Here is a 27463-nt window from a genome sequence, read left to right as displayed (position 1 = left end):
ACGGGGAATTCCCAGATTGGAGACCAGGTGATTGGTGTGATCGTTTGGCATATGACGTTATATTAATAATTATTTTTTATTGTTCACAGGTACACAAACTCACATAAAAATTGTATCAAATCAAAATAATTTTAATTCCAAGTATTTAATAAGAATATAATAAGAAAGTGTAAGCATAATTTTATAAAACATAATAATGAATTCCGTAAAGCTAGTGGAGTAGACGAAAGTACTCTTTTGTACACCTAAATGAACTGAAGTGGACATAAATGGGCTTAGTAGTGCTGTGATATGAATTTAAGGAACAAACATGGAACAAAACGCAATGGATCCACAGGAATTAGTGCCTTTGGAAGGTAAGGCCTGGGTCTCATTCTAAATAAAAAGATATAAGTGTTAATTATCTAATTATCTATCTAGCTATTTTTGTACAAATTAAATGGTGGTAAAATAAACCGTTTCAAATTCCCGAAACAAAACAAATCTAGCTTTTTTAAGCACGAATGACCACTACTTACTAACTAAACTTTAAAGAAGAAATACACATATGAGTGGACAGTACCATAGTATAACAAGGCAAGTGTAACTCTACGTCTACACAAACTTAGTAACGCGGCTTTTATGTGTGCACGCGCACAAAAAATGCGCATAATTTCGTGGTGCACTGTGAGTCATGACACGCGCCATTCATTCTAGAACTGGAGCGTTCGCTCGATATAAAATAAGTCAAATTCAAAGCCAAATCATCTTTGTTTCATAGGTAAGCAAATTACGCTTATAATCGTCATATTGATTAAAAGGCAGATTCCCCTGAGGAGAATGAGCAAGAAACTCTAGGGGGATCCGAAGAACAGAGTCCGATGTGGTTATGTAGCGAAAAGAAAATAAGTACGTTACGAGAATAATTTCCTTATTCAAACTAAGGCCTTCGTAAAGGTGTTTTGAGAATTTATATATCTTATTTAATTTCGGAAATACAAAATCGAACAAAGGTCGATCTGACATCCACAGCGAAGAAGAACGAACGAAATGTACTATGTCCTGAGAACAAGTAGTCTTACACATAGACCTTTGTTCTACGGATGTGTCGATTTATCATTTACAGTATTTATTTCAAACATCTTAGCCCGAGAATACTGTAAGAGTACTAAATGGGTCACTACCACGGATTTTTGTCATCCAAGTACGCAGAAAGTCTTATTATATAAGCGTATACATTACCTCTTATATGAATTTGTGACTTTGTAAAGACTGTCAACAACAGCTAGTTTATTTTTAATCCTCGTATTATTATTCTTCTTACCATAAATTGCACTGTACTGTGACGCTAGTGTAAGAATTTTAATCTCTAAACTTATCTCTCAAAGACACTCTGAGGGCCAGATTGTAAATTGCCCTAACCGCACGTTTCTCAGGACAAAGATTCTAATAATATCGGCGGCATTATCTCAAAGCAAAATGACGTATATCATAAAACTGTGAAAGTCGAAATAAACCATCTAGCGGTTTCGATGTCTGAATGTTGTCGTCGACGTGTAAAAATATTAATATGTAAGTAATATATTTAACAAATGTTATTTCAATACAGCACGATGATACCGTGATAAATACCTTTTCACCTCACTAACACGGAAAGGCTTTCTTTCTCATTAGAAATCTGCGCGCGAAAGCGTTTTTTACACGCTAGCGTGGAGAAGGTTTTTGAAATTCGAACTTGACGATGGACTGTGGTGCACCTAACTCTTTCTTTAGATGAATCCGTTGGTATATTTTATTCTCATTGTTGTTGACATTAAATTGACGATGACAACCATTGACTTACAAATAAATGGACGACGGGTCTAATACAAAAACCACGAAAAAAATGTCCCAAGTCAACCTATTTAAACGTAGTGACATGTAAAGGAATATGAAAAAGCTAAAACGTTGAATTTAAATTGTAATGTCATCGCAGTACTGTCTAATTTTGCTTGCTTCGCTGTCAGTCGAACAAACGAAGACTAAAGCGTGAATGACGCTCTGTATACGATTTTAACGCCCTATAAGTTGGGACACTTTTTAGCGCGGACCCGACGTCCATATAATTGTAAGTCAATGATGACAACTAATAGTGTTTACTAAATTATTTTAATTCGTCGAGGAACTAAAATAATTTCAATAATCACTTAATCACACAAAATAAAAGTACAAGCAAGAATAAAAATTGATGAGGTGTAAATTCAGAACGCATCCGAAGATAAACTTTTTGTTTTCAATAAAAAAACTGATTTTTCATAGTTCAACAGTTTTTCTTTCATCTACCCTTTTCATCGCTAGAGATGAAAAGTTGTGTGTTTCGATCGGTAGCAAAGTTGTTTTGCTCAGATATCTATTTTTAATCTTAGCTTCTTACGCTTGCTCTGGTTTCAATACAAGCGACAAACAACAACTTTGCAGCCTTGCATAACAAATAACTATAATGTTTTCAAATTATATGTACAAGCTATGTATTACTACAATGATAATGTGACAATGCTGCGCTCCAAGAGTCCCCGAATAGGCAGGAGTTGCCCTATTTGCTCTTGTTATACTATGATAATCACAAAACAATTGATTAAAACTAAATCATCGATCAATACTAAACCTCAAACCATTGACAGAATGTTATATGACAACGTTGTTTATTGTTTTTTTTTTTTTCATTTTTTTTATTCAAGTGACAGGACGAACAAGTCGTGATGGTAAGTGGTGATTAAGCGACATGCCTGTTCATAACAGTTGCAGTGCCACAGAGCTTTAAATTGCAAAGATCTGAGGGGCACTACCACTGCGCCCGTCACCCTGAGACATAAGTTGACATCTCACGTGCCTCTAATTACACCGGCACCCTTACCCTTCAAAACAGAAACGCAATAATGCATTACTACTTGGCGGATGAAATAGGTGAGGTGGCAGTACTTCCCTAGACAAACTCTTTCCCAAAGAGCTCTACCGCTACAAAGACTTTTTTCCCCACACTGTATTCTATGCTATAAATTATGGTACTATTTTCAGCGGGAATCCATGTCCCTAGGGTGCGTCGCACAAGGCCCTGCAATCTCGCAAACAGAAACTGTTTCAAGGGTCCGATCAGACTGTGCCGGCTGATCGCTCTCATAATATTCCTGCCCAGCTTGTTCTTACTCGTGCCGATGTACTTGAGGTAAGAAATTTTGATTGTACGCTTTGTACACAATACACACTATGACATAACATAATTTTGTATAAAATTCATGACAGTAGTCTCTCTCATTCAAAGGTTTTTTTTTTTTGAAATTTTATTGTTTTCTCAGGGTACGTACGAATGTGGCGAATTCGCTGCGAATACGTTACACGTGTGTTGCACATGGCTTTGGTTGATTCCACATCACATTGAAAGTGCCAAATTAATCACTTTGAACAAAATATATAATAAAATTGAGAATATATACTGATTAGTATATGGTGGTCTAAAAATTTTCACGATAGGAAAAAGACACAAACTTACCTTGAAAATTTACAAAAAAGCGCTGTATTAAATAAGTACTTTGCATATACCAATGATTTATTTTGTATCAACTGAAGTAAATGGAACACGTATAGTATACGATATCCATTTTTGAAATGGCTTTAATTTGTTTGTAATAATCGCAGTACAGAGTACTAAAAAAACCGACCTCAAAAGTACGTGGAATTACATCTATTTGCTAAGTTTCATTGAAATATCCCCTAGTTCGCCACTATACAGGACGTGATACTGGAGATAATAAAAATAGGTTCTCACTACGACACTACTCAAAGTATATCGATAGAAAAACGCCTTGATTGGAGAAATAGCAAAATCAACTAAATAATTGCTAAAAGTAATTGCTCCTAAATTAAAGTCAGGCGCTATTTATAAAAATGAATCTTCATGCGTGAACAGCCACCCTTTGAGGTGGTTGATTTTCTTCAAAATAAAATGGGACCACTATGGAATTACCCCCTTTCCAACAAAAAAAGAATCATGAAAATCGGTTCACAAATACATAAAAAACATACAGTCGAATTGAGAACCTCCTCCTTTTTTGAAGTCGGTTAAAAAACACCGCTCGACCCAACAAAATGAACCGTATTATTATTGGAGCTGAAGTAGTGTCGATTCTTAAGTGAGTCTCTATAGACATATCGCACACAAGGCAAGGAAGCATAATATGGCGCGCGAGGAGCAAGCGAACGGCACGCGAACAGATCGTACTGCGTAATGCACGTGTGCAGCTTGCGAACCTTTCGCAATAAGCGCATTAGCCAGATCTGTACGTACCCTTAGGTTTTCACGATTGTTATACATTGGAAAGGGTTACAGGTTATAAATAAGTAAATATGCAAAACTTCTTATTCTGAGCTATTAATTTGAAATACTTTGCTTTTAATTCACCAAAGAATGTTCATACTGAAACCGGTAAAAGTGATTAAGGCGAGGCATTCCAACGCGAGCGAGATGAGGTGTGGGGGCTCGCCCCTCGCGTCTCGCAATCCGCGCGCTGTAAATTAATATGAATGAAATAAGAACAGGCGGAGAATATTTGACACAGATCCAACCTACTAAACCGCTGGGCAATTTGCATTAGCACGTTCCCTGTGTAACTGGAAATAAGAAATTGATCCTCACGTGCAATTTTTTGATTTTGCAAATACGTCGAAATTGGTATATATAATACATTTATGGATGAAAAAATCATTCCCATAAACTCCCTTCCCATTTTCTCAATTTTCCCAAGTGCCCCATATGTGATACACGCACGTATGACTTCTTTACTTAATGCCATATTAATGGTGCATTCACGTACTAGTTCTTTTTTTGTCATTGACTTACAAATAAATGGACGACGGGTCTAATACAAAAACCACGAAAAAAATGTCTCAAGTCAGCCTATTTAAACGTAGTGACATGTAAAGGAATATGAAAAAGCTAAAACGTTGAATTTAAATTGTAATGTCATCGCAGTACTGTCTAATTATGCTTGCTTCGCTGTCAGCCGAACAAACGAAGACTAAAGCGTGAATGACGCTCTGTATACGATTTTAACGCCCTATAAGTTCGGACACTTTTTAGCGCGGACCCGACGTCCATATAATTGTAAGTCAATGTTTTTTGTGTTTTATTTTGACAGTGCAACATTGGTTAAAAAGTCTTCCGGTAACCACATGTTAATTGTCACAATTTATGTGGTCCATACGTGCAAGTAAATAAAGATGACACGTCAAATTTCTCATATGTCTCATATGTGATGCAATAACGCATCGTTTGGACCTCGAAATGCACCATATACGATGCTTACACAGGGAACGTGTTAAGATAAATGTGAATTTAATAACTAAAAGAGCTTCAATTGAAAACCAAAATATAGCAGGTTCTTGTAGTACTTAAAGATAAATATCTCCATATAAAAATTATGTACAGTCAGGAGCACGTCATGCTTGACACTTTGTACTTTGGACCATTCTTATCGTAAGCGACATATAGTTGGATTTAAGTGTTAGCAGATTCCCCCGGATTAACAAAAAAAAAAGGTGTCAAGCGTGACGTGCTCTTGACCCCGTACAAAGTAAGATATTTTATTCTTAAATAATTGGTTTTAGACTTGTATTTTAGCCTGTTTTCAGAATTTTATATAAACGGGTAAAGGACATCCTATCGTGTAATACATTAGCACATTCTTTAGACAATATCCTTATGTGTGTCGTATATTTTTTATAAGATCTTTATTTGATAGTAAATACCTAAACTATTTGATTTAACAAAACAGTTTTTCTCGCTTCTCCGGGGACACACCTATTAAGTCGGTTTTTATCACATCTTCCGTTTGATATGTGTATTATTAATAAAGACCGGCCCTTATACATAGCTTATCATATTGCCTATAATTTATTTATACAATATTGTTTTTATGTATTAAAGTAAACGAACGTCCACACAGCAGTCTGGCCGTGTTTTATTCGGCACCGTTCAGAGATTATTATTTTATTAATGTTATGTTATCTTTGTCAACGGACACTTTCCCTTAAAGAATAATTTAAAACAATAAATAAACTTAGGTATTTTATTTATTTTATTGAAGCGATGGAAATGATTAACAATCTATACAATGTTATCTACAAAGATAAATCTATACCAATGCGTTCCGTACAACGTGACGTTTCAACTGCAAGTCATTTAAATATAATTTTTATTTAAAAAAAAAGGAAACTGACTTCAAACTTTGCAATTTACGGAAAGTGCGCGAAACCGGACTCATCCCCTAGTTTGCCACCCTTAAAGTGAAATATTTTCTTCTAATTTAATTGGGACCAATACTGAGGTACCGTCTTCCAACAAGAAAGAATCGTCATACTCTGAACTTCAAGGTAGGCGGTTATGCCTCCGTTAAACATTTTTCTAAACAAATATAGAGTTATTTGAAATTTTATTGAATTGATATTCAATTATTTTTTGTGAAATTACTCCACTAGTTTGTTATAATTAGTAATACAAAGATCGAAAACTTCGATAAAATTCCTTCTATCTGGCCGGATTCGAACCGACGTCTTCTAGCATATCGTGCCAAACGCTATACCAACTAAGCGACGGAACGAACCAGCGGACCTCACGAATTTTTCTATGTGCTTGTTGTCGTGTCTTTGTATTTGGTTTTTCAACGACTTTTTAGCCGTAGCCCCATCTATAAGAAATCTATTAAAGTGTTTCGGTTTAGTATTTGGTTCATTCCGTGACTTAGTTAGTATAGCGTCTGGCACGGTATGCTAGAAAACGTCGGTTCGATTCCGGCCGGATCGAAGGAATTTTTTCTAAGTGCTCGATCTCATCTTAATAATTATAAATATAGAGTTAATTAAAGTTATAAAAGTGTTCATTGTCATTCGGACTTTCGTAATGCAACGCATCGTAGATTATTGTACAGCCAACAGCACATCAAGCTACACACTTTTATCCGAATATCACCTCAAGAGAAACCGAAAAAATCCATCAATGTGTAGTTTTATATGCAGCCGTTCGTTCTATTCTAACTCTGTTCCCTTTTTCTAGGTACAAAGTGTTCAGCGGACAAATGTATCCGATGAGCATGACGGACATGAGGCTCATTGACAGCAAAATCTCCCCCACATGGTGTCAGGTAGGTGTGTAACTTCATTGTCCTACACTGGAAGATACTTGTACTCAATAGTGGCAGGCATATGATACGACAGCTGCCGACTTTTACAAATATATTGTGCTTGCCGGAATCACCACGCTTTGATCTCTGTACTATAATGTAAGAGCGTCTTTAGAATAAATCATAAAAAATTCGATACTCTCTCGCTAAGCTACGCTCACTTGCGTCGTGGGCCACCTGAAACTTATAGACTTTTTATCCGACGATATCGGATTGCGTTACCAGTGCGCACACTTAGTCTGTACGTACTAACCTACTTTAGTAGCAGTGGAGCACCTTGAGTAAGAGTACGACCAGGGAAGTACTGCCCTACCCTACCCTACCCTACCCTACCCCTCCCTTTAGAGCGGTTACACATACACGCGGCGACGTTAAGCGCTGCAAACGGAATGCACGTTTGAAATCAATGAACTAATTTATTTATTTTAATGTATTAATTAATTTAACAAAACAAAATAATGTGCATAAACCTATACAGATTTTTCGCACATAAATATTCGACATAAGGCGACTGTCTGATGCAGTCGCACGTTTGCATCGACGCTTGCTGGTGAAATCACAGACACGTGGGACTTGTCAACGTATGTCTACTTCCTTAACAATAGTGACTGTATTGGAAAAAAAATATAATAAAAAAAACTTAAGTTAATACATACCGATATCGATGACTAACCGACCGATTGAATTAACGGCCGATAGAAAATCTGCAGTCTGTGGGAGCTCTAAAGAGATTAAAGGGACATTTAGTACGCAGTTCACACAGTCTTGAATAGATTAAAGACTGCAACAATACAGTAGCGTCAATAGGAACATTTCGCAAACAGAATTCCAATTAAAATGTCAATAAACATCAAGTTTGCAAATAACAAATCAAATTCTAGAACTGTGACATAAGTGGTATCAGCTTGACGCTTCGTCATGATAAATAGTTATAGTTATCAGTGCGGTATTAACCTATAAATACATCCTATTGACTGGCACAGACGTTTCCTTGTAGGAAAGTGATTTATATATTCATTAGCCCCCTTTACACAAACACTCTAGCACTCGTGATCAGGAGTGTACCACGAGTTTTTTAAACCAACGATCTTTCGCGCGCGATTTCTCGTGTTTGATTTTGTTACAGCGGAAACAGCATCCGTGTAAAAGCTAAACTAGACCGCGTGAAACTCATCAGTCGCGGTCTTTCCCTTTTCCTTCCAACGTCTTTACACGCGCGCTCAATCGCTCACGATTGCTGTATCACGCGCGCTAGAGTGTCTGTATAAAGCCCGTTACTAACTATAGGGCATCAGTTGAAAACCAAGTTTTAGTAGGTTCTCTGCAGTATTTAAAGAGAAATATCTCCATAGATTCAGATTCAGATTCATTTATTTCTCAAATATAACATTACAGTATAAATTGCACGACATGTCGAAGTATAAGAAATTATATTGAGATCGTCAGACAAAAATGAAAATTATAAGAAAAATACACAGTAATTACAAAAATTAATATTTTCTCTTTACATTACATATCAAATATCATTCTCCATCAAGGATCGTCATAAGTCGATAACAATTACACAAGAGTATGTCAATGCGGTAAAAATTAAAATAGAAAATACTCAATATCGTTACAATTTTAGGTCCATAAATTAATTTACAGAGTATAAAGGATTTTTCAAGAAAAGGTCTCTCTTCCGGCGCCCAAATCTTTCGTCAGACGGTTCAAGTCTGAGAGTAGCGGGTAAACGCTCATAGTAAGTAGGTCCGATGACACGCGGGTTTTTCTCTGCAAGTGTCATGCGTCGAGGGACTGTTCTCAAATGACCGGTACGGCTGCGGAGCGGGGTGACAGAAACATTTAGTTTAGTATTTACAGTAAAGACTTCTCTTCTTAGGTACATTATAATTTCGTATATATAGAATGAGTAGTGCGCCATATCAAAATTATGTGCAAAGGTAGAAATTTTATTCCTAAACAATTCAATTTATACTACTTTTATTTAATTCTGTTTACGGGATTTTATACGATCAAGTAAAGTACTACGTATCGTGTAACAAATCAGCACATTCTCTACACTATATTATTCTTAGGTGTATCGTATGTTTTTTTATAAGGCCGTTATTTAATAGCAAATACCTGAAAAGGTTGTCACGCACTACTGGCACCGCATGTCCTGTAGATTATAATGTGGCCTGATGAGTCTTAGTGTCCTTGTGGAGGTTTGTCATTTCTAGATGTATCAGAGCTTCGGCATTAAGAGCAGACATATCTGTCTACCCTCTTGCGCTGTCGACGACTACCTTCATCGCGATTTGTTGTGGCGTTACCATTGTCACTCACTTTTTTCACACAAACCACACTCACTGTATCCACACGCGAAACTGAACTCGAGGTGTTTTTGTTTTTATTACTGCACGCATTAAGGACCGGATTCCATGCACTGGACAAATTAAAACCATCATCACGGTTAAATGTTTTGTACTTCGTGATCTCGGTGGCTTCTTTCGAATTAATTTTTATTAAGTAGTAATTAATAATAAATTGAACTGCATTAAATAATAAATTGATTGCATTAATATTCGACATAACTGGTTGAAGACTGTGCCACCTCAGTCAACCGTGACCATGGGACCTGTAAAGGGCCCGAAACGTCGCTTTGTTTGAAAAAACAAATATACGCGATTTAAATCCGGAAAAATAGTTTCATTTTCTACACAATTATTACAATTTGTAATAGTCGGAATTTTATGTAAAACATAATAAGCTGTAACAACTACAATCTTCACGTGGAACAGTTTTGCATGACATAATTTGTAGCTGATCAAAAAGGCGAGCCGGTGTGACGAATTGAAATAAATAAGGTTATTTTTTATAATTCTTTCCGCTAAGGAAAAAGCAAAGGTTTAAATCATACAACCACGTTGTCGGTGAATATTTCTTTTGGTAGTTTTAGGTAGGTAGACATGCAGTCTCAGTCCATGATATTTTATAGGCGTTAAGTCACATACGGGGGAGTCAATTCACGGTACAGAGTTCCAATTTCAGGTAAAGTTCCAAATCCGAGTACAGCGACAATTCTGAATATTTTGGGATGGCGTTTGGATAATAAAGCCAGAATTTTTAAAGGATCTGGTTATGTCAAGATACTTCTAGCAATACAATACTATTGAGTTTTGGATACAAAAAATATTACCGTACTTAAGGTTGATTGATACATAACCATGATAGGTGGTCAATAAAGCGCTGAGTTTACTATTTTTGTAACTCGTATAATATGAGTTAAAGATTTATTATTTAGATAGAATTATACTTTAATGACATTGAAACATTATCAGCTATGAATTTATTTTCAGTTCTTAACTTTCTAGATTTTCCTGTTTAATATTTATGTACACTGACCGGCGCATAAATCGGCATCAAAGTGCAGGATGACTTTCGAACAAAAATATTTATCGAATATTAAAATCTTTTAAAATTATTTGAATTAAAAAGAAAGATGGTGCTTGTACCGAGTTGTGTTGTTTAATGTCGATTCTTTGTTCTCCAGCGTCAAGTGGTCCGTTCAAATGCGACGTTCAACGCGTTCGTGGTACCAGGGCAGCCGCACTTCACCGAAGACCTAGTGCCGGTGTCGATGACCAGAGAACTTGAGCTTCAGGACGACATGAAGGAATATTGGGGCTTTTATCTATTGAAAGGGTCTACTGTTACTGTTTCTGCATGTGTAAGGTAAGCGGATTTAAAATGATGTAGATATATATCCATTTCTTCAACACAATAGGTGTCCTATTTCACCCATTGATGTTCACAAAGCTGTATTATATTAAAAAGCACATTGTAATATGTGACATGGGATTAGTTTGAGATGTTCTTATTTCAAATATAGCTCATATTCTTTTCGATTTTGGAACTAGATCAGATTATAGCAGCTGTTCCTATAAATTTCTTAACCAACCCTACACTTCCAGCTATCCAGGAGCTTCACTAATAATGATAAAAGGATACAAACACCTACAAGAGTGCGCGTATATTGGAGACGACTCCTCGGAAGAAGTCGACGAGCTGCTAGAAGCAAATAGACGAGGTCTGCTGAGCGACACTATGATGAAGGAAAAGCTTCAAGAACTGCAGAAGATTGATGGAAAAGCTAATCAGCCTGGTAAGCAAAATTTCTTCTTTTTTTTATGTCACCAAGTGACGGGACGAACAATTAGTGCGCCTGGTAGTAAGCGACACGCTTCTCACATCACAAACATCTGAGAAGCGTTGCCACTGCGTCCGTCACGCTGAGACATAAGTTAACAAGTCCCCTGTAATTTCCCCAGCTCCCTTACCCCTCCCAAATCAGAAACCGAAATGCCGTAATACTCACATTACTGCTCGGTGACTGAAATAGGTAAGGTGGCAGTACTGCTACTATATCTATTGGGTAACTTCATATTACACATATTCAAAAATTTACGCGTCCGAAATATATATTTTTTCATGGTATTTTTATTTCTGTAATAGTTTTTTTTTTTAATTTATTTGGTCAGTCAACAATTGTTACACCAATAAGTTAGAAACATACATGCAAAAGCTTAAAACTAAGTGCACAGTCAGTTATAGACCGACACTACATGCACAATAAAATTATTACAGAGTAAAAAAACTTGCAAGAGGAAAAGTATTAACATTAATTCAACAGTGCAAATCGCTTACAGAAAGAAATAGTGAAATATCTTAAGACTAAGTGAAAACATAAAAAAGAAAAAGTTAGGTGACATAGTTATAATGATGGTAGTTAAAGCGATGGTAGCCTATTGTAAACTACCGAACAGAAGATGTTTGATTTCCCGAAAACAATTAAATTATAAGGTTATTAGCTTTTGTTATATAAATAACACAGTTCCGCGTGAATCTTCACGTGCGGGAACACAATGAACAAAGTTCATCGACATTCAATAACGTCGAAGTCTCTTGTAATATCTTGCGGAGAAATTGCATTTATATATTGTATTATACTTACAACGCATAGGACTACTACAAAGGAAAGCATCAACTCATACCACTTGACTATTTATCGCGTAATCTATATAAAAAAATAATGTTGCATCAACAAAAAAACTATAATTGAGAACCGTTAGAAGTGTTTATTCATGTTTGCCATTGCAACATTTCCATCACGATAAGTGCTTAAATTCCACTCTTTCTTTTTTGTCAAAGTAAGAAACGATACTAGAAGTATTAAAGCAGCCATTAGATAAGATGTGTATATATCTATAGTCTATATATATGTCGGTATGTTTACAAACCTTACGTCAATTTGGATGGACAACGTTCGGGAAACTACAAAAAATCTTTGCGTCCAAATTACCTAAGTGTCTCAAGACGAAAGTCTTTAACCAGTGTGTACTGACAGTGATCACATATGGATCAGAAACATAGTCCCTCACTATGGGCATCATAAGAAGGCTCAAGATCACTCAGCGGGCAATGGAGAGAGCGATGCTCGGTATTTCCATACGTGATAAAATCAGAAATGAGGAAATCCGTAGGAGAACTAAGGTAACCGACATTACTCGAAGAATTGCCCTGCTGAAGTGACAGTGGACGAGGCACATAGCTAGGAGAACCGATTGCCGTTGGGGCGGAAAGGTTCTTCAATGACGATCGCGCACCGGACGACGCTCAGTGGGTAGGCCCCCCACCAGGTGGACCGACGATGTGGTAAAGGTCGCGGGAAGCCGATGGATGAGGCAACGCAGGACCGATCGTCATGGAGATCGTTGGGAGCCTATGTCCAGCAGTGGGCGTCGTATGGCTGAACGATGAATGATGATGATAATGAACGTCGATTTGACTACTCAAACTGGGTGAGGTCGCAGAGAGGGTGAGGCTGATGACCATCTGATGTACTCCTATGACAATATGATGGTCAACGCCTTATGAACAAGCGCGCATTGACAAGATGTGCCTTTTGTGAGACTTACTTCAAAAGTGAACAACGGAACGCGGCCGCTTCCTGTGAATTTGCCGCGTGACATTAAAATCCATTTAAATCTGTTTCATTTTTTGTGCTTTCCAGCTAAGTAGTATGAAAAGTGGATAAACGAATTAATTGCAATCAACTTACGTAATTATTTCATTGCCGACTGAACAAATTGATATTATCAATCCTGAATCATTTACTGAAATCATTGATGAAAATCTGAAATCCACATTCTAACATGACTACACTAACAAAACTCCAATTTGGAGAGTCGCCAAACAATTGAGTTACATACCACTACAATCGCTCCAATTCTAATTCAAAAATATCTTTATTTCGTAGGTACCTAATCAAATTCTATTTGAAAGCGTCACATTAATTAAACATTAATCATTCGTAAGGCAGATTACCCTGACAAAAATAAACAAGAAACTTTAGGGGCTGCTCTTTATACATAAACATTCGTACACATTTACCCTTTACATTATTTATTTCAAGAATCATGGATAGAAACAATCTGTAAAAGCCGCACCGGTACTACAAGTACGCAGAAAGTGATATAAGTATAATAGTATATTGTTTAGTTAATTATTCAGTATCAGTAGAGCTCCTTGTGAAAGTGTTCGTCCAGGGAAGTACTGCCACCTTAACCACTTCTGCGTTCCGGTTTTGAAGCGTAAAGGTGCTGGTGAAATTAAAAGCACGTGACTTGTCAACGTATGTGGAAGTATCCGTCAGATCTTTGAGTCTCTGAGTGGCACTGCTACTGTTATGGACAGTTGTGTCGCTTTCCACGAGGCTCACGACTTGTTCGTCCCGTCACTTGGTATTATAAAAAAAGTGATAAACCTCTTAAACAGCAAATATAGAATATCAACAACAACATGTATGCCCTTTACAAGTCCCATGGTTACGGTTGACGGTCCCGAAACAAATATACGCGACTTAAATCCGAAATATAGTTTCATTTCCTAAATTTATTCTACTTATGGAATAAATGATTATTCAACTTAGACTATGACTTTGGACTGGACTATGTAAAGACTTAGTCTTCGTATCTATTTTTCACGAAAAAATTACTAATGAACATGTCATTTTACTCCATGTTCAAAAAAGACAGATTATAATTTCTTGAAATGCAAATAAGCTTATCTGTAAACTTCTCGATAGCAGCAGGCGTAACATCAATATAGGTACTATAGATAACGCTTCCTCAAGCTAGGAACTCTTTACTCTCAATATTAAACGTAATACCTGTAATCTCTTAAGGTGCGAGCATGACCATGGCGCATGCTGTATGTATATAGTAGCTTTATAACTGAGAAGTACGTACGGCAGCATATCGAACTAAATATTGAAGGATCTTGTTTCGTAGCTCTGGATGGATATTCGAACAAGGTTACAGCTGGATCTGGTGTTGAGTGTACATGACAAAAAAAAATATCTGCCCTCGGGAGTTTTTTTCTTTTTGCACTAATCCTATAAAATCGTTAAAAACCAAAAACGAAGATATGAAAAGAAGAGAAAAATTCGTAAGGTAATTTCACAAAAAATAATTGAATATCATGGTGGTCAAACATATTGTTTGGTGATATCCAATAAATAAACTTAAAAATTATTATAAAATAGAGTTGCAACGAATATACGAATATTCAGTTACCATTCGGTATTCGGCATATTCGGCCTATTCTTTGCTATTCGAACGAATACGGATTACCTACAAACAGAAGGAATACATAAAAAAACACAGTTCTTAATGCTGAATATTTGAGAAAACGCAATTTATCGCTTATTTATTTAAAATGTCAAATAAATGTATCATAACTAAAATATTCTTCTAAGAGATCAAAAATATGTAATTTGCTCATGTCTAAACAAAACCGATAACGAAAATTAATTTTTAGTTTAGTAGATGTACTACATAGACTCATTGGCTTTTTCTTACAGGAGCAATGAAACGCCACAAGTCAGGCGTGAGTTTCCACGATCCCAGCAACACCGGGAACGTGACGTCATCAGACACCGTGCCGACTGTAGACGTCACCGATCAAGATCCAAATGTAAGGGTGAAATTTGAAAAGTTTCGAGATCAGGGCTACCTCTGCACTATAATGGGATACGATTAGATTGGTAACCATACTGTCACATATTCTAATATAATTTATTTATAAAGACGTGTTCAAGGCTGGGACAGTTGTTTCAGCTGTACCAAGTACACGTCCTGTCGTGTATGGAGTACTGCTGCCGCCTATAGGATGATTCTGCTAAATAGCAATAAAACTCATTCATAGAAGTTCCATTTTGTTTACCCTACCAGGAGCTCAGAGCCATCTTGGAGCATTTGCACGCATTGCGCGAAGCTGCGAAGGAGGAGTCACTGAAGCACTACAAACCTCCGTCGCACCTCGAGGCGGTACCAGGGCTTCATAGACATAGAGACACTAATGTTGATAAAGATGAACGCCAGTGGCTGTCGTTTAAAGGTACGTGGCAGAATATTTGGAAATAATTGAGTATTCTTTTTCATAGTATAATCATAATAAGACAAATAGTGAAACTCCATACAAACGTAGAGCGCGACTTGTACGGATGCACACATTCGCATTATCTCGCGGCACACTCGCGTTGCATAGCGCGGGTTGTCACATGACATCAAAAAGTAGTCGTGTTTATGATTGTTTAATTGGTTGTTCAGCATTTCATTTCTATTTTATAATCTTACTCCTTTAATCAAGAAACCAATCTACGATTCTGATACAGAGATATCATAACAAAGATTGCACTGCTTTCCTTATTATGATACAATTCACCTGAAAATGGTGGACCACCCGATTTTACGTAAAATTACTAACATATTCTACCTATTCACGATTATGGAATATTGTTTGAAGTTTTATCACTGGCGTTACCAATTATACAGAATTTAATTTTTTTTTTTCTGTAAACCATAATATAGCAATCGAGCTCGTGAAAGAGTTCGTCCAGGCAAGTACTACTGAATATTACTGCGTTCCGGTTTGGAAGGTTAAGGGTGCTGGTAAAACTACAGGCACTTGGGACTTATCAACTTATGTCTCAGGGTGACGGACCCAGTAACAGTGCCCCTCAGATCTTTGCTATTTAAAACTCCGAGTGGCATTGCAACTGTTATGGATAGGCATGTCGCTTACCACCAGGCGCACGACTTCTCCACCCCATCACTTAGTATTATAAAATTTAAATTAAAAAATATGTGTGAATATGGGATAGATTAATTATTTTCTAAGCGCACCCTTTGTGTAATAAGGCCACATTTGCAAAATGATAACTTTTCTAGGGAGAGGTTAAAACATTCTCACATAATTCGATTCGTGCAGTTCTTATTGTATATATGACTTCAACTGTGATAAAAGCACTTTACAATTATTAATTACAAATTGTTATAAAAATATATATCTTCAATTTCAGGCATAGATGCAAACAGCAGTGATCATTCAATTGAAACCAATACTGTTCTTGTAAAGACTACAACTACGGAGCATCCAAAATCGCCTGAAACTTCAATTATAGAAATAGATAAATTTAAAAATAAAGAATTGAATAAAGCTATAGATGTCAAAGACAATACTATTGAGATTAAAAATGAAAAAGAAGAAGGCATTGGTGAAGTGACAGAAGAAAAAAGACCAGAAAACATTAATTCTACGACTACGGTAGCGGCAAGCGTGGAACAGGTTACGGAGGTCGAGGTAAGAAATTGAATAAAGTCAGTCATTATTTACTAACTAAAAGTTGCATTCTATTCAGTCACAGTCAGGTTTTAACCGGGCGCTTTGTTAACGTTGAACTTTAATCAGCTCCCGAAACTGAGAGCAAAAACTATTTACTAATACATTTGTAAATCGAATTTTGTTCAAATGCAATGATATTATTACAAAATATTTACATACTTCGCCTTTCCATTGAATCGATTTGCTTGAAAATCGCATTGAAATGAATCTATAAAACAAAAACTCGACAATGTATATACACTTGAATCGATTTTTATAAAAATCGAATCATAATGTGCATCCCAATATTAAGTGAGAGTTCACAGGATTAAATATAATATAAAATAAAATATTTTTTTACATCGAAATTTGTAATGAGTATGGAATTATACCAAATTCCGCATTCGCTGTTTTTGCGCACGATTTTGGGCAGAAATGGGTTAAGCCGGGCCTCAACCCTTGTGGTAAAAACCCTTTTTAACACCTTGGCTTTGATGTTGATTGGGTTTCAACCCACTGCCCATCTCTGGTCACAATCGTAGTGCTTTCACAAAAGTAATTAGGAGACACTTTCTTTTCTGACCTACAGATTTCAAGATCACTTCATTAGTGTTTTGATAACCAACACGAACCAGTAATAAATCCAAGCATTGAGTTAACTGTCTCTGTGCATTGCATTGCAGCTTTACTCGCCAACCCACTTATGAAGCTGGGCGACGATATTGCATGTTCTTGTTTGGAACGTTCGCCTCTGTTTATAGCCATATTCAACAATTATTCACAATTGCTACGGGAAGACTCAGTTTTTCACTAATAACAACCGTAGGCTACAACGCGAGTATCTGATTATGTTTTTGCGTACTTCAGGTCAAAACCAAAAGCCGAAAATGAGCTCTTATATCCGGCTTGAAGGACCAAAATGTGGGGTGAACATTAAATGATATTTCTTGAGGAGTTTTTATTAATAATGATATAATTATTAACTCGAGTGTCCGATGCACACTGATCGAGCTAGAATGGTGCTCGCCACGCGTAAGCTGTCCAGTATTCGACTGTAGTAACTTCCCGGTGACAACGAAGGCAATTTATAATGAATTCCATATACGTAATTATATTGACTCGTATACGTTACACTGCTGGGCACGGTTGCCCTTATAGGTTAAAGCCGTAGAGATGCCAGTGTTTGTTGTGGCTGGAACACATCTTCGAAAAGTTTTATACTATATGAAAGGTCAAGTGGTGCAAACTTTCTCCCAACTAGACCTGTCTCAGGGTCGTATTCTAGAACTCTACTCAATGCTCAAGTTAGGACTTGAGTATGATTCAAAGCACTCGAAATCATACTCAAGTCCCTGCCATTAGGGTCGTATTTCCAGTGCTTGTGTTTCCAGGGCAATCCTGACTTGAGCATTAAGTACAGTTCTAGAATACGACCCATAGACATCCTTGAGAGACACGATATATCACGATAAAAATTGCAAGATAAAAAACATTTCTGCGAGCATAAAAATATAATAAAAGCATATAAGTTGAGTAAAACAAAGAGTCGTGGCTATATTCCCGTTATTACTCAAATAGTAGAGATAAATAAGTAATAAATGTAAATATTATGTTTATGTAATGGACGTTTTGTTTAAGAAAATGAAACAAATTCTGGGCTTACACTATTTCGTATACGGGGTGAAGAAAAATTGGACATGAAAGAAACTGCCTTAAATGCTTAAGGTAGCGAATTTTACCTTTAAGAAACACTTTATTTTTCTTAATATGAATAATTACACAGAACTTTTACAGGTGGTAACAGTTTACCTGAGCCGCTAATCGAACCAACTAAAAATGCAAAAAATGAACACTCACAAATTTATTGTACAGTCGGCAGCACAACGAGCTACATTGACGAATCTTATTCCGTTGCACTGGAGGCGATATTCCAACTAAAGTGCATAGCTTGGTGTGCTGTTGGCTGTACTAATCGATAAAATCTCTCCATTAAACATTGGGTCATCAGGTGATGCCAAACAACGATGTGACTTACGATTGTACAAGCTTGAATAGCTCTAAATTGTAGTTTTCGTCAAACATAGATGATCTGTTTCTTTGCCGTCCACATTAAAGTAAAGGAAGAAACGCGTTCTCGAGAATGGGCAATATATCTACAGCTTAAAAATACATTCCAGTGTACCTGCCTTTCTAGTCGACCGAAAGAGAAACAGTGAGATGTGCAACTAAAGGAAAAATTCCTAACATTAGACAAAATCATATACATTGCTCTGATCCCAAAGGAACTAAAGCACTTGTGTTATGGAAATCGGAAACAACAATAATAAAAATAATAACGCACACACTGAACATAACCCTAGTGCGTTAGGGAATACACATAGACAATCACAAATTACACCCAAACTCACGAGAGAAATAAATGTAGGCCATACATATATTTCTCCCGGCCCGGAAATCGAACCTGGAACCTCTTCATGGCAGTCCTGCATTGCGTTTAGTAGCAGTAGAGATCCTTGTGAAAGAGTTCGTCTAGGGAGGTGCTGCCATCTTACCTATTTCTGCCGCCAAGCCTTAATACGTTCCGGTTTTGAGGGGTAAGATTACTGGTGAAATTACAGACACATGAGACTTGTCAACTTGTCTGACAAGCGCAGTGGCAATGCCCGTAAGACCTTTGCGATTTACGACTTGTTCGTCCCGTCACTAGATGTTATAAAAATCATCACAAATACCCAAGACAATACAGAAAATTTAGTTCTGCTACATTAACTTGGCCAGAGACCGAACCCGGGGCCTCAGATATAATGACATGAAACCCGATATGCAAGTCACTCGACCACGGATGTGGTCAAAACGTGTTCCTGTGCACACCCTCCGAAATCTATCCTTTGTACCATTTCTATTGGTGGGAGAATAAAGTTAAATACCCAACTCGTTTGTTGTTTGACTATACAATCTCATATTATCTAAACACTCTGTATGACCATTTTCTTTTATGATACCAAGTGGCGTGCGCCTGATAGACATAACTTGATAAGGCCCTAATTTCACCAGCACCCTTGCCTCATATTACTGCTTGGCGGCATAAATAGGCAGTACTTTCCTGGACATACAATTTGACAAGAAGCTCTACACAATGTTGGACAAGGCCAACGTTTCTTTCTTCCTCTTATAGAACTGGTTATCTATAAGCAGTTTATTGTAGATTATAATAATCTTAAATTACACACTTGGTAGATAACTAATAATATAAAACCTATAGTAATAGGTCTGCAAATAATTTGCGTAAATTGACTCATAAAATAATAACTTTATAGTACTAATTCATAATTCCGTCGTAATTATTAAACCCAGGAAAATTCCTGTACTGCCGTCGTAATTGCTATAATGTTTAACTGTCTAGCTAGTTTAATTATGTGCCTCTAGTGTAATCTATCTATCCTTACAAAGCGCAGAGCTAGGGCATTGGAATAACGATTGCCTCTCAAATGAGCTCGAAATTCCATCGTCGACCTCATCATCACTAAGCTTTTAAAATAATCTGTGAATGCAGTTATATATAATAAAATTAGCTGTCTTAAGGTTTTAAGGCAGCCTTATTCCCTGAACTCTATTTTTTTTAAAACACACTCATAGCCCCGCACCAGAAAAGAGCAGTATGATATACTCCTCAGATGTAGATAATTTCGCCAAACGGATATAGTACACTATTGCAGAGGCCGGGAAGTAAGGGATTGCTAGATGAGTACGAGTTACTAGTCCTTGTATTATACGAGTCAAGCAGTGATCGTACCCGCCGAGGCTTAAATATAGTGATTGATACATTGACTTACAATTAAAGTCAATGGATTGATATATTTATATTATGTAGTGGTTTTCTCAAACAATGTGAGGAAATAATAGAAGACTAAAGAGAAGATGTTTAATAGAAAAAATAAAAAAATTATAATTAAAATTAAACGTAACATTTGACAAATATGTCAAATTTATTTTATTGTGCCGTGTGAAACCACCAACAGTCGAGCGAAGACCTGCCATCTTACCTTACGTGTGAGGTGTTACAGACAAGATCGGAAGAGTCCTCAGGTGTGCATCTATCAAGACCTATTTCAAGCCCCTGAGGAAGATTTCTCAGTTCCTGAGACCCGTGAAATGTAACATCCCCTTACAGGATGCAGGAGTTTACAAGCTTGACTGTGAGTGCGGTCTCTCTTATATTGGACAAACAAAGCGAAGTATTTGTACCCGCGTCAAAGAACATAATATAGCTGATGTCAAACACCGTCGCGTAAACAAGTCTGCAGTCTCTCATAGATGGCGCTACGACTAAAAAGTCGTTGAAAGACCAAGTACAAAGACACGACGCAAGCACATAGAAAAATTCGTGAGGTCCGTTGGTTCGTTCCGTGGCTTAGTTAGTATAGCGTCTGGCACGGTATGCAAGAAGACGTCGGTTCGAATCCGACCGGATCGAAGGAATTTTTTCTGAGTGTTTTTTCTGATTGTTCGATCTTTGTATTAATAATTAAAGATAAGGTATTTAATTAATAACTATTGTAACTATAGGAAAAAATAGGGTGGTTTGCGTCAATATTAGACATAACTGGTTGAAGACTGTACCACTTGAGTCAACCGTGACCATGGGACCTGTAAAGGGCCCGAAACGTCGGTTTGTTTGAAAAAACAAATATACGCGATTTAAATCCGGAAAAATAGTTTCATTTCCTATGTGTAACAATCGTGAAAACCTAAGAACTCGATTTTTTTTTAACTTATTTGGTAGCATTTTCGTTATCGAAAAAAGAAAAAGGCCAAAAAAATAATATCAGTTCAGAGTACTAAAGAAACCAACCTCAAAAGTAATTAATTCCCTTAGTGGTGGAATATTTTCTTCAAATTTAAATGGAACCACTTCTGAGAACCCTCTTTCCAACAAATTATTTTGCCTGTTTACATAGTTCATAAAAGTTTAGAGAAGTAGACAGTTCGATTTTCATATATACTTTGCAGGCCTTGGCGAGAAAGAAGTCGCCCGTAAACGACAAACTTTCCGTATTCAAACATTTCCGATCATGTTTGAAAAGATGAAGTTTAAAACTATATAATTAGAAAAAAATAATTTATCTAGGCTATTCAAATTAAACCAGTTCATACTAATAACATTATCGGTATAGTGATATAGACTGCTTTTAAGCATAGCGATATTGTAAAAACGGATTATGATAAATAATGTAACGTTATTATACACGTGATATTGTTTATTTTAGATGATTCTATGATCAATAAGGTAATTTTATTTCAGACGGCAACAGACGAAACGAACTCCAGAGAAGTGTTCGAAGACGTACTGAAGAGATTGCAAGCTCTCGGGGATAAGGGAAAGAAAGTGCTAGTGAAGTTACACCAATCTATGGGAGTACCTTATCTAGAAGGGGTAAGTGGACTATGCAAGGTTACTTGTAAAATGCTAACAACCTTGTAGAACTATATTACTAACAATACAAACAGCAAATTTTGTTCCATAACTATTTACAAAATATAATAGATTTACCAAAAATTAACTTTAAGGTGTTTTGGTGTACTACCTGTTGTAATTTCAAATGTGCAATCGACCTCTCCACTGAGCGAATGAATCAATTCTGCGAGGTGTTAGACTTTTCCAAATAACCCTACATAAATAAAATTTAATAAAAGTGTATATTTTATTTACATATGTATAGTGTAAAAAAGAACGAATGACTTTTGATACAAATTCAACCACCAGCCATCAGCTGATAAGCTGAAGTTTTAAAGAAGTCTTCTTGTAAATCGCGTACAGTTCTACAAACAAAGATTTTCAGTCCATTCATTCGTCATTTTAGTCTACTGTGTAGATTCCTACTGGTTATAAATATTTTAGTAGCTCTGTTTTTAGCTTTTATCACATTGCTGTTTTACAACATGTACCGTGGCAACAAAAACGAGAAACATCAGACTTTGCAAACAAATTAAACGTAATATAATCCTGAAAATGTAGTTACACATTCAAATTTACTTCAAGGATAATACTATAGAAAATACCATAAATCGTAATAACCCAAAATACCCAATTCATTTAATTCTCGATTTCCAGCCAATAACTACAGAAGACAGTATCATGGCAGCTGTATCAGGCAGTGATGAAGAACTCGATCGACTCAGAAAAGTGCTGGTCGAGGCTATAGATGAAGCGAAGACCAAGTCAAGCAGACAGCGTAAGTACTATTTAATTGCGCTCGTGAAAACATATCTCTCAAATGTCAAAGGAACTATCCCATAAAAGATGATACTATTTAATTAATTGCCCACGCGCACAATATTTGATGCACGTGATGATAATAATGCAAGTTGCGCCATATATCTAAAGGGCTTTTGTAACCTACAGTGGAACTTGAGAACTAAATTTTGAATTAGGTATTTTCCGTTTGTGTAAAGTGGTAGCAAATAAACTTTTATTCTATTTATTGAACTGTCTATTGCACGTCATAAACAATATAAAGATTAATTATGATCTCAGATCCATTTTTTTAATAATTTAAACAGAAAAAAGACATGAAGCTAGAATGGCAGCGAGAGCTAAAAGGGAACTGATGCTAGGCCAAATCGAGCTGACCAAACAGCTGAATGAAGATGATGAGCCAAGAAACCACGCTGGTGAAGAAGTAAGTGAAAAAGATTAGGTATTTGTGTGTAGACATAATATGGCAATCGAATCTTTATAACGACGCGATGTCATTACTTCTCATTATCTCCGGTATTTTATAGACATTTCTGATATCAAGAAGGCATCCCGAATATCTAAATATGTTGATATTCAAAATTTGCCATTGACGAGATTTAAAACTACCTATAGTGAAACAAAAACTTTATACTAAAATCTGTAATATTTAGAAACAAAATAGAATTGACAGGAACCATGAGATATATTTTGTGACTTGTTCAGGAAGCATGTCTCATAAATACGTACAAAGCGATCTGGCTCAGAAACACTTTAATTTACAAGATGACAATTGAATAATAAAAAATATTCTAGTAACATGTGCATTCAATTTTCTACATCGTATGGCGTCACCAATTCGTATAGACCAATCAAATCAAGTACTTAGTTTTAATTAACAGTCATGGTCAATAATCTACTCAAGACTTTATTGCAACTACAGAAACCACTGATTGACTATAGTCATTATACCTAAATTATATGTACACCTTATTGTCCAATTCTCCGTGTTCTTGCTTGTGGCCTTCAGTTACAGAATATGTTGGCGTTCCGAAAAAACGTAGCTTTAGGAAAGCAAAGTTTTTATTTGTTCGGCAACGACCAACGTGGCTGAAAAAGACACTGATTTAACTAAATGACGTTTGAATGAAAATTTGTGTCAACAACCTTAAACCTTTTAACTTTCCAGGACCTAAAACCAGATAGTTTTGCAGACGACCACAAAAAGGTGAACGAAACAACTCCTTTTGATATGAGTAAATCAGAGTTCTGGTCTTCGTTCTCAAGCAGCGAGGAGGCACTGCTGGAGTGTGAAGGATTGATCCTGAATCTGCCGCTGACGCCGCATGGGGGATGCAATCGAAACGCTGGAGATCAGGAGAGTTTTGCTGCTGCAAGAGCTAATGCTCTTACTTACAGGTCAGTATCATCGGTTTTAACTTTTTTTACCCGCTAACAAGTAAGGTTGGTTAATAGGTATGACGATAGTAAGTACTTTTCAATTCTTGGTGGTAATATTCTAGACTGCACTTTTCCATTCCAGAGTCCCAGCAAATGGCTACTACTTCTTCGTATTCAATTCAGAGAACGAGGTGCAGACCAATTACATCCGAGCTCGGTTCGATCTGCAGAAGACAAGATACGACGTCGCTAAAACAAAACTACGCGAGTGCACCAACAGCACCGAACGATGTGATTTATCTTTGGACATTTTTTCCAGTCAAAAGGTACCTAATGTTAGCATGGCGAATACAATAAACCCTAATTTCATATTACCACCACAATGTTGGTAAAGTACCATTTCTATTTTCTTTTTTTTATTATTTTGTTAGACGCCTGATAGCATATGATGGCAGCAACACATAAATCTGTTTATGGTTTTTTTTCGCTGTCTTGTGTTCCTTTTTGTTATTTTATTTATTTTATTCACAATTAAAAAGTTTTTAATTGTGAACAAAATAAATAAAATAAATAAATAAATAGGCTATGTTTTAGACAAGACATTATCATAATAAAAGCAAGATGATACGCATTTTTTTAGGACAGTATTTCGACCGTATTCTGCCAAGCCCACACAATGCTAATTAGAGGGTCTCCCAAGTATTGTGAACCTCTTGTGCGTGCAAGTTCGAAGGAAAAACGCCCTGCAGTTAATTTTCTGGGAAGTTGTACTCTATTCAGTATGTCAACTTTTCAGGTAGTCCTTGAGCTTCCTCTACGTGACAACGACAGCCTATGGAACGAGCAGTTTGTCATCATAACCGAATGTGAGCCCCGCACTTCAATATATCTAGTTTGCGTTATTACTGTACCTGTATTGATTATAATGTTTGCTTTTCAATAGTAGAAACTAAAACCTCTTCATTGAAGAAGGATTGTGATACTTTTGCGATTGATTTTATAAAAGACTGCACAAGACAATGACTGGTAACTTTGATTTGATGATTTTAACAGAGTAAAATACCTTACCCGTCTTGAATGATGAGTTACTCTCTACTCGAACTTATTTTATCCCCAAAAGCGGCAGTCCCTATAATATTGGGGTTGGAATTGAAATATGTGGTCATTGTTAACAATTCTTACATCGCTTCTAAGAAGAAAGTTTTGGCTATACTCTCCGCTTCGCTGGCCCAATGAGGGTTGAGAACTTCATATACTTTTCATGGGTTACAAACCTTCTAAAGATGCGGGTTGGGAACTTCACATACGTTTCAAGGGTTATAAACCTTCTAAAAATGCAGATTTCATATTATCCTTCACCGTCAGCGAGAAACATCTTTACAAGTTATTAGTTACAAGGACCGAAAAGATCTTATCACTTGCTATTCTTGACAGTAAATAGATGAAGATCCTCTAAGCCGTGGTAGCCTAACGATTTTACTTATTGCTACTCAAGCAGAAGGTGCGGGTTCGAATCAGGGCTTACACCTCTGTGCTTTTCGAAACTTATGTGCAAAATTTGATTTGAAATTAGAAAACCTGCACGCAACTGCAAAGCAACTAATGAAGTGTATGACGTTTACAACCCTCATTGGGCCCGCGTGGTAACTATAGCTGAAGCTCCTCTCATTGGTAGAGAAGGCCTGTCCCCAACATTGGGACTATACATAGGCTGACTATTTTTAGGTGAAGAACTCCCCTTAAACCTATTAAACAACGTAAGGATCCTCGATTACCAGGGGTTCGTTAGATGATCATACAAGAAATTCTCTAGCAATCCCCTGAAGATCTATAATGTTTTTCTGTATAGGCGACGAATTATAAAGTATCCATAATAATATAATGTATATATAAATATCGTACAGTGATATTGAAAAGACAAATTTATATTTAAATTTTATAGACAATATTTAAATTTTTAATATCGCTAGAAATTTTCTATTTTTAACGAAAGTACAAAAAAATATTCTTACAGGTACATTGTTTTTAAAATAATAGTCGTTTATGTGGCTGTTACATTTGCATTGAAATGCGAGTGAGGGTATGAAACGAGCCGACAGGCGTGTTTCATAAAAACATCTCACGAGTGGTTTAATGCCTAATTATGTACAGTTACATACACTGCTTTATCTACACAAATAAGCTCTCTTTGATGTGTTCAGGAACCGCATGCGACTGGCGAAATGGCAGCAAATAAAAACTTTTCTCAACCGTAGTTTTTATTTTTAATTCATAGATAAACTAAAATCGGCCCCAACTATCATATCGTTCGATATCAAGTAACGTGTGAAATTATCAAAATTGTTTGCTGTTGACATTTCATTTCAAATACAACTTTATCTCGACTGATATTAGAATTGAGGTCCAATCAAATTGTTTTGTTTTTCAGAGATGTTCGAAATTTGAATGTCATAATGATATCGAATTCGATGTTAGTAAGAAGCAATAGTAACATTTTCACAGATAAGAAATTTGTTCTAACAAAACAGTTTATCTTTATGCTTTATGTACACATTATAGAGAGTTTATGATGTGTGTGTAGATAAATAAACTTTTAGTTATTTTTACATTAGATACTAATTTTTGACTAATCGTGTAACAGGTGCTAATTTTTAAAATAATTATGTAGGTTGTGTTTTTGACTGATTATTGTATAAAGGAAACTTTGGAGATGTAAAAAAATATCGAAATAATATCATAGTTTCATAATTTTACGGTCTATATTGCTTTATATACTAATATTATAGTAAAATACGCCTTTATAAGCACCTTATATTTCTGTAGCTATAGATATTAGGTACAATGCCTCTACCATGAGTTCACACCATTGGTGTAATAAAGGAGAAAGGTTTAAACATTATAAGAACTAAAGTAGTCGTTATCATACTTA

General features: G+C 36.2%; 1 protein-coding gene across 2 annotated transcripts; it reads left to right on the top strand.

Annotated features, from left to right (window-relative positions):
* Positions 1-273: 273 nt before the first annotated feature.
* On the top strand, positions 274-26511 carry LOC113227254. 2 transcript variants are annotated; one of them, XM_026460151.1, is made up of 14 exons: positions 274-356; positions 3034-3181; positions 7064-7151; positions 10726-10907; positions 11147-11337; positions 15097-15209; positions 15467-15632; positions 16597-16877; positions 22201-22332; positions 23011-23131; positions 23460-23578; positions 24323-24552; positions 24677-24860; positions 25331-26511. In XM_026460151.1, the coding sequence occupies exons 1-14, from the start codon at positions 311-313 to the stop codon at positions 25475-25477; spliced, it is 2148 nt and encodes a 715-aa protein (XP_026315936.1). In that variant the 5' UTR covers positions 274-310; the 3' UTR covers positions 25478-26511. The 2 variants fall into 2 exon arrangements, with proteins under 2 accessions (XP_026315936.1, XP_026315937.1); XM_026460152.1 differs by lacking the exon at positions 274-356 and having other exon boundaries at positions 3143-3181; positions 7064-7155.
* Positions 26512-27463: the final 952 nt, after the last annotated feature.

The sequence above is a fragment of the Hyposmocoma kahamanoa genome, unplaced genomic scaffold, assembly GCF_003589595.1.
Source record: "Hyposmocoma kahamanoa isolate Upper Pololo Valley unplaced genomic scaffold, ASM358959v1 204, whole genome shotgun sequence".
Taxonomy (NCBI): Eukaryota; Metazoa; Arthropoda; class Insecta; order Lepidoptera; family Cosmopterigidae; genus Hyposmocoma; species Hyposmocoma kahamanoa.
This window is presented reverse-complemented; position numbering and strand designations above follow the sequence as displayed.

What these genes read in the sequence shown, in the direction of transcription:
- LOC113227254 (XM_026460151.1), top strand. Translation starts at nt 311, where the DNA reads ATGGAACAAAACGCAATGGATCCACAGGAATTAGTGCCTTTGGAAG. An exon ending in AACAGGTTACGGAGGTCGAG is followed by an intron (nt 16,878 to 22,200) that starts GTAAGAAATTGA and finishes ATTTTATTTCAG; the next exon opens with ACGGCAACAGACGAAACGAA. An exon ending in GAGTACCTTATCTAGAAGGG is followed by an intron (nt 22,333 to 23,010) that starts GTAAGTGGACTA and finishes CTCGATTTCCAG; the next exon opens with CCAATAACTACAGAAGACAG.